This window comes from Leucoraja erinacea, chromosome 38 (assembly GCF_028641065.1).
Source record: "Leucoraja erinacea ecotype New England chromosome 38, Leri_hhj_1, whole genome shotgun sequence".
NCBI classification, from domain to species: Eukaryota; Metazoa; Chordata; class Chondrichthyes; order Rajiformes; family Rajidae; genus Leucoraja; species Leucoraja erinaceus.
In genome coordinates, this window is record NC_073414.1 from 5412013 (window position 1) to 5424512 (window position 12500).

At 50.9% G+C, this 12500-nt stretch overlaps 1 protein-coding gene across 1 annotated transcript in view; it reads left to right on the top strand.

Annotated features, from left to right (window-relative positions):
• Positions 1–12500, top strand: part of LOC129714175 (spectrin beta chain, non-erythrocytic 4-like) — a 76078-nt gene that overhangs the window by 19223 nt on the left and 44355 nt on the right. Inside the window, exons 12-17 of the mRNA XM_055663682.1 lie at positions 1170–1320; positions 4197–5067; positions 5866–6003; positions 7147–7903; positions 9463–9665; positions 11702–11792. Of these exons, the coding sequence (XP_055519657.1) occupies positions 1170–1320; positions 4197–5067; positions 5866–6003; positions 7147–7903; positions 9463–9665; positions 11702–11792 (2211 nt within the window). The remainder of the gene's footprint in view (positions 1–1169; positions 1321–4196; positions 5068–5865; positions 6004–7146; positions 7904–9462; positions 9666–11701; positions 11793–12500) is intronic.

Sequence of the window (12500 nt, forward strand, 5' to 3'; positions counted from 1 at the left end):
GAAGTGAGAAATAAGCCTGACAAGTCAGGGAGGCACGGTGGCACAGCGGTAGAGTAGCTGCCTCACAGCGCCGGAGACCCGGGTTCGATCCTGGCCACGGGTGCCGTCTATACGGAGTTTGCACGTCCTCCCCCGTGACTGCGTGGGTTGTCCCCGGGTGCTCCGGTTTCCTCCCAGAACTCCAAAGACGTGCAGGTTTGTAGGTTAGAAACATAGACATAGAAACATAGACAATAGGTGCAGGAGTAGGCCATTCGGCCCTAAGGATTTCCCCCTTATCCTTAAACTGTGACTCCTTGTTCTGGACTTCCCTAGATGTGACCCTTGTGGCTAAATATATATATAAATGAACATAGATACATAGAATAGATACATAGAAAATAGGTGCAGGAGTAGGCCATTCGGCCCTGCACCGCCATTCATTGTGATCATGGCTGATCATCCAACTCAGTATCCCATCCCTGCCTTCTCTCCATTCCCCCTGATCCCTTTAGCCACAAGGGCCACATCTAACTCCCTCTTAAATATAGCCAATGAACTGTGGCCTCAACTACCCTCTGTGGCAGAGAGTTCCACAGATTCACCACTCTTTGTGTAAAAAATGATTTTCTCATCTCGATCCTAAAAGACTTCCCTCTTATCCTTAAACTGTGTGACCCCTTGTTCTGGACTTCCCCAACATCGGGAACAATCTTCCTGCATCTAGCCTGTCCAACCCCTTAAGAATTTTGCACGTTTCTATTAGATCCCCCCTCAATCTTCTAAATTCTAGCATGTACAAGCCGAGTCTATCCAGTCTTTCTTCATATGAAAGTCCTGCCATCCCAGGAATCAGTCTGGTGAACCTTCTCTGTAATCCCTCTATGGCAAGAATGTCTTTCCTCAGATTAGGAGACCAAAACTGTACGCAATACTCCAGGTGTGGTCTCACCAAGACCCTATTAATTGTCCTTCCGCAAGTTGTCCCGGCTGTGTGTGTGGGTTGGAACTTGTGTACGGGGGGGATCGCTGGTCGGCACGGACTCGGCGGGCCGAAGGGCCTGTTTCTGCGCTGTGTCTCTGAGACTAAGCTACAGTCAGAGTGTCAGTGGGTAGCGATGCTGAGGCTGGATGTATTGGCTGCTTTGACTGAGTAACCTCTTTGGTCTCTGCGTTGACACAATCTCTAGGTTCAGCTGTGTGCCAAGGAGCTGGGCAAGCATCTACTGGAAGTGGAGGACCTGCTGCAGAAACACAGCCTCCTGGAAGCGGACATTTCCCTGCAGTCGGAACGCCTGAAAGCCTTGAACGCAGCAGCGCTGGAGTTCACCCAGATCGAGGGTTAGTTTGTGTGTCAGAAGCAACCACAGATACTGATATACTGATAAAATGCTGGAGTAACTCAGCGGGACAGGCAGCATCTCTGGAGAGAAGGAATGGGTGACGTTTCGGGGGGGGGTACAGTGAAAAGCTTTTGTTGAGTGCTAACCAGTCAGCGGAAAGACAACACACGATTACAATCGAGCCATTTACACCATGCAGATACATCAAATCAAGTCTAGTTTTATTCGGCACTTGCACATAAAGTGCAGTGAAATGAATTTGCCAGCAACGGTACAATAGAAAAGAATACACAATACACAATAAAAATTTAACACAAACATCCACCACAGCATTCATCGCTGTGGTGGAAGGCAAGATAAGGGAATAACGTTTAGTGCAAGGTTAAGCCAGCAAAGTCCGATCAAAGATAGTCCGGGGGTCACCAAAGAGGTAGATAGTAGTTCGGGACTGCTCTCTGGTTGTGGTAGGATGGTTCAGTTGTCTGATAACAGCTGGGAAGAAACTGTTCCTGAATCCGGAGGTGTGCGTCTTCACACTTTTATACGTCTTGCCAGATGGGAGCGGGGAGGAGAGGGAGTGGCTGGGGTGCGGCTCGTCCTTGCTGCTGGCCCTTGCCGAGGTATAAATGGAGTCAATGGAAGGGAGGTTGGGTTGCGTGATGGTCTTGGCTGCATCTTGCATAGCATTGAACCAACCGGCCTTTACGGAACTCCGGGTCTCACTGCCCCCCCCGGAGGCACAGTCGATAAAGAGCATCAGGGCCCCATATCTGAGGCAAGACGTGCTGTCAATGAAGGAGGTCGATATTATACCAAAATAATCCTGGGGGTTGATTGGGTTGAAGTATGAGGGGCGTTCGATTGCTCTGGCCCTAAACTAGCTGGAGTTTAGAAGGATGAAGAAACCTACCGAATAATGAAAATAGGTGCAGGAGCAGGCCATTCAGCCCATCAAGCCAGCACCTCCATTCAATATGATAGAAACATAGAAACATAGAAATTAGGTGCAGGAGTAGGCCATTCGGCCCTTCGAGCCTACACCGCCATTCAATATGATCATGGCTGATCATCCAACTCAGTATCCCGTACCTGCCTTCTCTCCATACCCCTGATCCCCTTAGCCACAATGGCTACATCTATCTCTCTCTTTAATATAGCCACTGAACTGGCCTCAACTACCCTCTGTGGCAGAGAGTTCCAGAGATTCACCACTCTCTGTGTGAAAAAAGTTCTTCTCATCATGGTTTTAAAGGATTTCCCCTTTATCCTTAAGCTGGGACCCCTTGTCCTGGACTTCCCAAACATCGGGAACAATCTTCCTGCATCTAGCCTGTCCAACCCCTTAAGAATTTTGTAAGTTTCTATAAGATCCCCTCTCAATCTCCTAAATTCTAGAGAGTATAAACCAAGTCTATCCAGTCTTTCTTCATAAGACAGCCCTGACATCCCAGGAATCAGTCTGGTGAACCGTCTCTGCACTCCCTCCATGGCAATAATGTCCTTCCTCAGATTTGGTTCCTCATGATCATGGTTGACCATCCAGAATCAGTGCCCCGTCCCTGCTTTCTCCCCATATCCCTTGATTCCGTTAGCCCTAAGAGCTAAATCTGACTCTCTCTTGAAAACATCCAGTGAATCAGCCTCCACTGCCTTCTGTGGCAGAGAATTCCACAGATTCACAACTCTCTGGGTGAAGGCAGGCCTCTTCATCTCCATTCTAAAGGCACGACCTTTGGTTCTAAGGCTGTGTCCTCTGGTCTTTGACATTCCCACTGGTGGACATGTCCTCTCCACAACCGCACTACCCAGGCCCTGTGGCTATTCGGCAGCTCCACTGTGCCGGCCTGCAATGGTGGAGATAGTATTGAGGGAGTGCAGCGTAGGTTCACCAGGTTAATTCCCGGGACGGCGGGACTGTCATATGTTGATAGAATGGAGCAGCTGGGCTTGTACACTGTGGAGTTTAGAAGGATGAGAGGGGATCTTATTGAAACATACAAGATTATTAAAGGTTTGGACACGCTAGAGGCAGGAAACATGTTCCCGATGTTGGGGGAGTCCAGAACCAGGGGCCACACACACACACAGTTTAAGAATAAGGGGTAAGCCATTTAGAAAGGAGATGAGGAAATACTTTTTCACACAGAGAGTGGTGAGTCTGTGGAATTCTCTGTCTCAGAGGGCGATGGAGGCCGGTTCTCTGGATGCTTTAAAAGAGAGAGTTAGATAGGGCTCTTAAAAATAGCGAAGTCAGGGGATATGGGGAGAAGGCAGGAACGGGGTACTGATTGGGGATGATCAGCCATGAGTGGTGAGTCTGTGGAATTCTCTGCCTCAGAGGGCGGTGGAGGCCCGTGTAGTCAATGCCTACTATATTCTGTGTGCTGAAGCAAAGCAAGAATTTCATTGTCCTATCAGGGACACATGACAATAAACTCACTTGAACTTGAACTTCTCTGGATGCTTTCAAGAGAGAGCTAGATAGGGCTCTTAAAGATAGCGGAGTCAGGGGATATGGGGAGAAGGCAGGAACGGGGTACTGATTGGGGCCGATCAGCCATGATCACATTGAATGGCGGTGCTGGCTCGAAGGGCCGAATGGCCTCCTCCTGCACCTGTTGTCTATTCAAGATTCAAGATTCAAGATTCAATTTAATTGTCATTTGGACCCCTTGAGGTCCAAACGAAATGCCGTTTCTGCAGCCATACATTACAAACAAATAGACCCAAGACACAACATAATTCACATAAACATCCATCACATCGCTGTGATGGAAGGCCAAAATTGTAAGATGACTGTGGTGGAGGTGGAGGTGGGTGAGTAGACGTTACTGAGTGTGTTTTGATGCTGATGCCACCGTGTTGTGCCCGCAGGGTACCAGCCGTGCGACCCGCAGGTGATTTCCAACCGGGTGCAACATGTGGACAGCTGCGTGGCCGAGCTACAGCGGCTGGCTGGGAACCGTCGCGCCTCGCTGGAGGGCTCCCGCTGCCTCTGGGCCTTCCTGCAGGAGATAGAGGAGGCGGAGAGCTGGATCCAGGAGAAGCAAAGGGTCATCTCCTCGCCCCACCTGGGCAAGGACGTGAGCAGTGTCACGCTGCTGTTGGCCAAGCAGCGGGCTTTGGCGGGAGAGCTAGGCGGGCGGTGTGGCCTCCTCACCCAGACCATCACCAAAGGCGAGCAGATCCTGGCCGAGAGGCATTTCGGCACGGGCAACATCCAGGAGCGGATCCTGGAGGTCCGTGTCCAGTGGAAGAAGCTGGACGAGTTGTCCGCCCTCAGACTCCAACACCTCCAGGAGGCTCTCAGCTTCTTCCAGCTCAAGGCCGACATGGACGACCTGGAGGTCTGGCTGCAGGATGTCTACCGCATCGTCTCCAGCGACGACTTTGGCCACGACGAGTACTCCAGCCAGTCGCTGGCCAAGAAGCACCGCTCGCTGGAGGAGGACATCGGGCAGCAGCGGCCACTGGTGGAGGGTCTGGGCGGGCAGGCGGACGGGCTGGCCCCCGGCTACCGGGAGCTGGAGGAGGTGCGGGGCCGGGTGGCCGAGGTGGAGGCGCTCTACCGGGAGGTGCGGGAGGTGGCGGGGCTGCGCCGTCAGTGGCTGCAGGACGCTCTGGCCGTCTACCGCATGTTCAGCGAGGTCAATGCCTGCGAGCGGTGGATCGACGAGAAGGAGCAGTGGCTTCTCCGCATGGAGATCCCCGAGAATCTGGAGGACCTGGAGTTGGTGCAGCAGAGGTAGGGACCGGCCCGGCGCAGCGGGTGGGACCGCTGATTAGTGCGTGCGTCGGGGAACGCAGGGGTTGAGAGGGAAAGATAGATCAGCCATGATTGAATGGCGGAGTAGTCTTGATGGGCCGAATGGTCTAATTCTGCTCCTATAACTTTATGACCTTACGGGCAGTCACGGTGGCGCAGCGGTAGAGTTGCTGCCTTACACCGGAGACCCGGGTTCGATCCCGACTACGGGTGCTGCCTGTACAGAGTTTGCACGTTCTCCTGCGTGGGTTTTCCCCGAGATCTTCGGTTTCCTCCCACACTCCAAAGACGTGCAGGTTTGTAGATTAATTGGCTTGGTGCAAATGTAAAAATTGTCCCGTGTGGGTGTAGGATAGTGTTAATGTTGGCGCGGACCCGGTGGGCCGAAGCGCCTGTTTCCGTGCTGTATCTCTAAGCTAAACTAAAATAAAACTGCCTCATTACATACACCAGGGACCCAGTTTCGATCCTCATCTTAGGTGCTGACTGCATTCACATTTTCCCCGTGACCGCGTAGAGTTGCTGCCTTACAGCGCCGGATCTCGGATGCTGTCTGTGTGGAGTTTGCACGTTCTCCCCGTGACCCGTTTGCTCCGGGTGCTCCGGTTTCCTCCCACACGCCACAAAGACGTGCAGGTTGATTGTCCTTTGTGAATTGTAACTAGTCCCTGGTGTGTAGGACGGGATCGCTGGTCGGCGCGGACACGGTGGGCTGAAGGGCTTGTTTCCACGCTGTGTCTCTGAACTGAACTAAACTAATCATCATTGTGGCGTCAGGTTCGAGAGCCTGGAACAGGAGATGAACAGCATGTTGTCCCGAGTTGTGGAAGTAAATGAAGTCGTGCAACAACTGGTGGAGAATGGGCACCCTAGTGCCACTGAGGTCATGAGTTGCCAGGACCACCTCAACAGCAGGTAACACCTTACTGTGTGTGTGGGTGTGTGTGTGTGTGTGTGTAAACGTGCGTGCGTGCATCTGTAAGTGTGTGTGTGTGTGTGGCCTTGTATATGTGCGTGCATGTGTGCGCGGGTGTACATGTGCGTGTGGCCTTTTGTCTTGTACACCTGTGACTTGGATGTTTTACGTTTATAGGCGGCACGGTGGTGCAGCGGTAGAGTTGCTGCCTCACAGCGCCAGAAACCCGGGTTCCATCCTCGGTAGGTGGTAGGAGGTCGTGATGCTAGTCGTAGGTGCCCTCAAATGCCCAGAAAAATACTGCAGGATATAAAGAGCCCAAAATGAGCTACTCGCTATAGAAAACTTTATATACAGGGTTATATACAAGCCCCATTTAATGTAAAAATAAGGTACATACCTTTAATTGTTTGCTTTATAAAACCCTGGGGCTGCGAGAGGTTGCGAGTTGAGAGAGTGATTTTTAAACTACTATAACTATTATACAAGGCCATAAAAACTAATAATACCTTTGGCGACGGGGTCTTTCAGCGATTTTCCGTTAATGATTTACTAGGCTGAACATTTTCGATTGCAACAGCCTAGTAAAAATCGCGTTTTAAACCCGCCCCCTCTAAACAGCGCCAAAATCGCGCACACGGGGTGGGGCAGATGCTCAGCCACGATTCAGGTAGGTTTTGTAACATACCTAAAAAATGTCCACGAATAATAATAGCGCTGTCCCACGGTGAGAGTTCATTCCAAGAGCTCTCCCGAGTTTAGCAAAAATCAAAGTTGTGGTAAGCACGGAGAATGAGCGTAGCGGGTACGTCGGAGCTCGGGGACGTCTCTTAGCGGCTCGTAACGCTAACGGCAGGTAGTCGGGAAGACTAGCTAATGGCAGGTAAGCACGGGAAGACTGGTGAAGATTTTTCAACATGATGAAAAATGTCCACGAGAGCCCCGAGTACCGACGAGCGGCCATTACCGTAAATCTCCGAGTTGGAATCAGGGGAAACTCGGGGAGAGCGCTTGGAATGAACTCCTACCGTGGGACAGGGGTTTAAAAAAGGTCGTTGATTAGGTCGTGAAAGTGGGACAGGCCCTTAAGTGGGAAGTGGGCAGACAAAACCCTTTGCTAACCGCGCGTGTCCTCTCTACAGGTGGGGCCAGATTCTGCGTCTGGTGAAGAACAAGAAGGACACGATGAACTCTCTGCTGTGTGTTCAGAGCTACCTGCTGGAGTGCCAGGAGATCAAGTGCCAGATCCGGGAGAAGAGGAAGGCGATTGAGTCCACACAGGGCCTGGTCAATGACTTTGGTGGGGTGATCGCTCTGCAGAGGAAGCTGTCCACCATGGAGGGGGCGCTGACTGTCATCGAGCCCAAGCTGATCGGCCTGCAACTGGAGGCCGAGGCTTTGGCCTCCGCACACCCTGGACAGGCCATGGACATCTTGGTCCAGTTCGAGGAGATCAGCGAGGAGTGGGAGCAGCTGAAGAGGGCGTTGCAGGGTTGCGAGGACTCCCTCAGCGTGGCTGGCAAGCTACAGCAGTTCATCCAGGACTTGGACAGCTTCCTGTCATGGCTGGCGCGGACCCAGGGGGCGGCGCTGTCCGAAGAGTTGCCCGGCTCGCTGGGCGAGGCCGAGGCCTTGCTGAGGCAGCACGAGGCCCTGCAGGAGGAGATGGGCCGCAGGGAGGAGGACTACCGCCGTATCCTGGCCGTCAGGGAGCCCCTCGCACTGGGCCAGGCCGAGCTGCCCCTCAGCTCCATCCAGCAGTGGCTGGGCAAGCTGGAGCTGGGCTGGGAGAAGATGCAACAGGTGTGGACCCGACGGCAGGAGGCCCTGCTCCAGGCACATGTCTACCACCTCTTCCTGCGGGACGTCAGGCAAGCCGAGGCCTTCCTCAACAGCCAGGTGAGCCTGTTAGGTCTTTATTCTTTGGAGCGCATAAGGTTCAGGGGGGACTTGATAGAGGTCTTTAAAATGATGAGAGGGATAGACAGAGTTGACGTGGATAAGCTTTTCCCACTGAGAGTAGGGAAGATTCAAACAAGAGGACATGACTTGACCCGGGTTCGATCCTGACTACGGGCACTGTCTGTGCGGAGTTTGCACGTTCTCCCCGTGACCTGCGTGGGTTTTCTCCGGATTTCTCCCACACTCCAAAGGTATGCAGGTTTGTAGGTTAATTGAGAGAGTACAGAGGAGATTTACTAGAATGTTGCCTGGGTTTCAGCACCTAGGTTACAGAGAAAGGTTGAACAAGTTAGGTCTTTATTCTTTGGAGCACAGAAGGTTAAGGGGGGACTTGATAGAGGTCTTTAAAATGATGAGAGGGATAGACAGAGTTGACGTGGATAAGCTTTTCCCATTGAGAGTAGGGAAGATTCAAACAAGAGGACATGACTTGAGAATTAAGGGACAAAAGTTTAGGGGTAACATGAGGGGGAACTTCTTTACTCAGAGAGTGGTAGCTGTGTGGAATGAGCTTCCAGTGAAGGTGGTGGAAGGCAGGTTCGATTTTATCATTTAAAAATAAATTGGATAGTTATATGGACGGGAAAGGAATGGAGGGTTATGGTCTGAGTGCAGGTGGATGGGACTAGGGGAGAATACGTGTTCGGCACGGACTAGAAGGGCCGAGATGGCCTGTTTCCGTGCTCTCCAGGGACACGCGGGCACGGACGTAACCCCGGAAAAGGGGCCGGCCCGTCGACTGCCCGCTGCCTGGACCCGCGAATGGAACATTGCGGTGACTTTTTTTTTTTTTTTTTTTTTTTTTTTTTCCCCCGTAAATGTTTTTTAATTAGATTTTTAAACAAATGTACCATTTACAAGGGCAGGTAGATAGCTCAAACAATTTAGAAAACACTTACAAACAAAATTATCAAATTAAAATATTAACATTTTTATCTATAAATATATTCAACCTCCTGTGGTGACCAGTGTTTACAGAAGGCCTCCAGAGTTCCCGTGGACACTGCGTGTTCCCGCTCCAGGGCGTAACCCCGGAAAAGGGGCGGGCAGCGGACCGCTGTGCGGCTCATCGACTGCCCGCTGCCTGGACCCGTGAACGGCCATCTTGGCCGGGCCTAGGAGCAGACCGACAGGGAGACGCCCTCCTCCCTGCCACAGAAGTTGAGGCCAGTTCATTGGCTATATTTAAGAGGGAGTTAGATGTGGCCCTTGTGGCTAAGGGGATCAGAGGGTATGAGAGACCAGGTACGGGATACGGATGACGCCATGATCATATTGAATGGCGAATGGTGCCTCGAAGGGCCGAATGGCCCTCCTGCACCTATTGTCTATGTTTCTACCGCGACCCTCTCCCCTCTGTAACTTGGTAACTTGGGAGCTGAACTAATGGCTAGGAGGTTGGAGGTTCAGGTTGGCGGTTTCCCCCGGAGGTGGCTTTGCGTTGCATTTGCTTCCACCTTCACCTCAGCCGCTTGGTTTGGTGTGTCTCCGTGCAGGAGTCCAAGCTGGCCCAGCTGGAGCTGCCCGCGTCCGTGGCTGGAGCCGAGGCCGCCATCAAGAAGCACCGCGACTTCCTGGTGACGATGGAGATCAACCTGCAGAAGATCAACACGGTGGTGGATGCCGGCGAACACCTGGTGAAGGGCGGCAACATCTACATGGACAAGATCAAAGATCAGACGGAATCCATCATCACCAGGTACAGAAGCAGCCACAGTTTGCCTGATCTCCATCTATTTGAAGGGCCGAATGGCCTACTCCCCTTGCACCTATAACCATATAACCATATAACAATTACAGCACGGAAACAGGCCATCTCGACCCTTCTAGTCCGTGCCGAACACATAATCTCCCCTAGTCCCATCTACCTGCGCTCAGACCATAACCCTCCATTCCCTTCCCATCCATATAACTATCCAATTTATTTTTAAATGATAAAAACGAACCTGCCTCCACCACCTTCACTGGAAGCTCATTCCACACCGCTACCACTCTCTGAGTAAAGAAGTTCCCCCTCATGTTACCCCTAAACTTCAGTCCCTTAATTCTCATGTCATGCCCCCTTGTTTGAATCTTCCCTACTCTCAGTGGGAAAAGCTTTTCCACGTCAACTCTGTCTATCCCTCTCATCATTTAAAAAACCTCTATCAAGTCCCCCCTTAACCTTCTGTGCTCCAAAGAATAAAGCCCTAACTTGTTCAACCTTTCTCTGTAACTTAGTTGCTGAAACCCAGGCAACATTCTAGTAAATCTCCTCTGTACTCTCTCTATTTTGTTGACACCCTTCCTATAATTAGGCGACCAAAATTGTACACCATACTGCAGAATTGGCCTCACCAATGCCTTGTACAATTTTAACATTACATCCCAACTTCTATACTCAATGCTCTGATTTATAAAGGCCAGCACACCAAAAGCTTTCTTTACCACCCTATCTACATGAGATTCCACTTTCAGGGAACTGTGCACAGTTATTCCCAGATCCCTCTGTACACCTACATTCTTCAATTCCCTACCATTTACCTATGGTCTATTGTCCATTCACGTGGTCAAGCAGAGTTAGATTCAAGAGAAAGTTGAATCAAAGCTTTCCCGGATCATCAATCAGGCAAGCAAAATAACTGGCAAAACTCAAAATCAATTATCAGTACTCCACGCCCAGGCAGTTAAAAGGAAAGCCAATCTCATTACACAGGATCCCACCCACACACCCCCTGCACAAGTCTTTCCAACTTCTGCCATCAGGCCGCTGATATAAAGTCCCCCTATCCAAGAAAAACATCCACAAAAACTCATTCATACCCATTGCCATAAACAGCTTAAATAAAAAATGAACAATGGACAAATTAACACTGACGCATTGTCACTTTACACGTATCCACAACTTTTATCTTGTCTATTTTTACAGTTTTTAATCTTTATATTTGCTTTTAAGATCGATACACACTGTGTGTGTGCTCGCAGAAATCTGTGTGGTATGACTGCTTATCAGTACATTGTCCTGTCTGTATGTTGAGCCACGTCAAAGAAGATTTTCCGTTACGACAGACAATAAAGTTTTCTGAATCTGAATCTGAATCTGAAGTTAGATTTAGCTCTTCGGGCTAAAGGAATCAACGGATATGGGGAGAAAGCAGGAACGGGGTACTGATTTTGGATGATCGGCCACGATCATATTGAATTGCGGTGCTGGCTCGAAGGGCCGAATGGCCTGCTCCTGCACCTATTTTCAGTTTCTACATTTCAGACCTGGTCATTTGCTGATCTAGGAAGGAACTGCAGATGCTGGTTTAAATCGAAGAGAGACACAAAATGCTGGAGTAACTCAGTGGGACAGGCAGCATCTCTGGTGGAAAGGAATGGGTGACGTTTCGGGTCAAGCCCCTTCTTCAGACAGAAGAACTTCAGTCTTTGGGTCTGAAGAAGGGTCTGAAGATATGAGGAGCGTTTGATGGCATTGGGCCTTAGACGGATAAGAGTGGGGGGGGGGTCATTGAAACCTACAGAATAGCAAAAGGCCTGGATAGAGTGGATGTGGAGAGGATGTTTCCACTAGTGGGAGAGTCCAGGACAAGAGGTCACAGCCTCAGATTTAAAGGACGTCCCTTTAGAATGGAGATGAGGAGGAATTTCTTTGGTCAGAGGGTGGTGAATCTGTGGAATTCATTGCCACAGATGCTTGTGGAGGTCAAGTCAATGGATATTTACAACTAAACAAAATTATCTTGTTCACAGGAGCCAGTGCAACTACAAGCTTGCCCACGAGTGGCTGGTGCACCTGAGCGATGAGTGGGAGCTGCAACGGTTTCTCCAGAGTTGTCACGAGGTTGGTGCCACGATATTCTTCAGACAGAGCTGAGGGAAGAGGCAGAACTGTTGTCCATGAAATGTCATCGGTGAAATTGCCATCGAGGCATCTTTTATCAGGGCAATTTAGCACAGTCTGATTGTGCTTCAAAAATGCGATATTATTTGTTATATGTTCGTGCAGATGCATAAATGTCCAAGTTGCTGTAAGTGGCAGTGACCACTGGGGTACAGTGACCACTGGGGTACAGTGACCACTGGTGTCTTCAGTCCGAGGCTGTGTGTTGGGCCCGGCGGGAGAGGCGGAGGTGAGCTGCATAATAAGCGAGTTCGGTATTCCGAAACACGCAAGGGATCATGGGATTTGTCAAAGGTCAAACGCTATAAATAAAAATCGATCGAAGCGCCGTAGATTCCGTGAGTATAGTTTGGGTCCGAAAAGCGCCAACTCCAACCCAACCCCGCTCCAACTCCAGAGGAACCCGCTCCCCGGTGGGCCGCTACGGGGACAAGTGCCAGTTCGCCCACGGCCTTGGCCGAGCTGCGCTCCCTCAGCCGCCACCCCAAGTACAAGATGGAGCCGAGCCACACCTTCCACACCACCGGCTGCTGCCCCTACGGTGCCTTGCTGCCACTTCATCCACAACCCCGAGAAAGAACGCGGGCCCTGGCCTTGCCTGTGCCAGAACGCCAGCCTGGGCTCTTTAACCTCCCCCCACCCATCCAT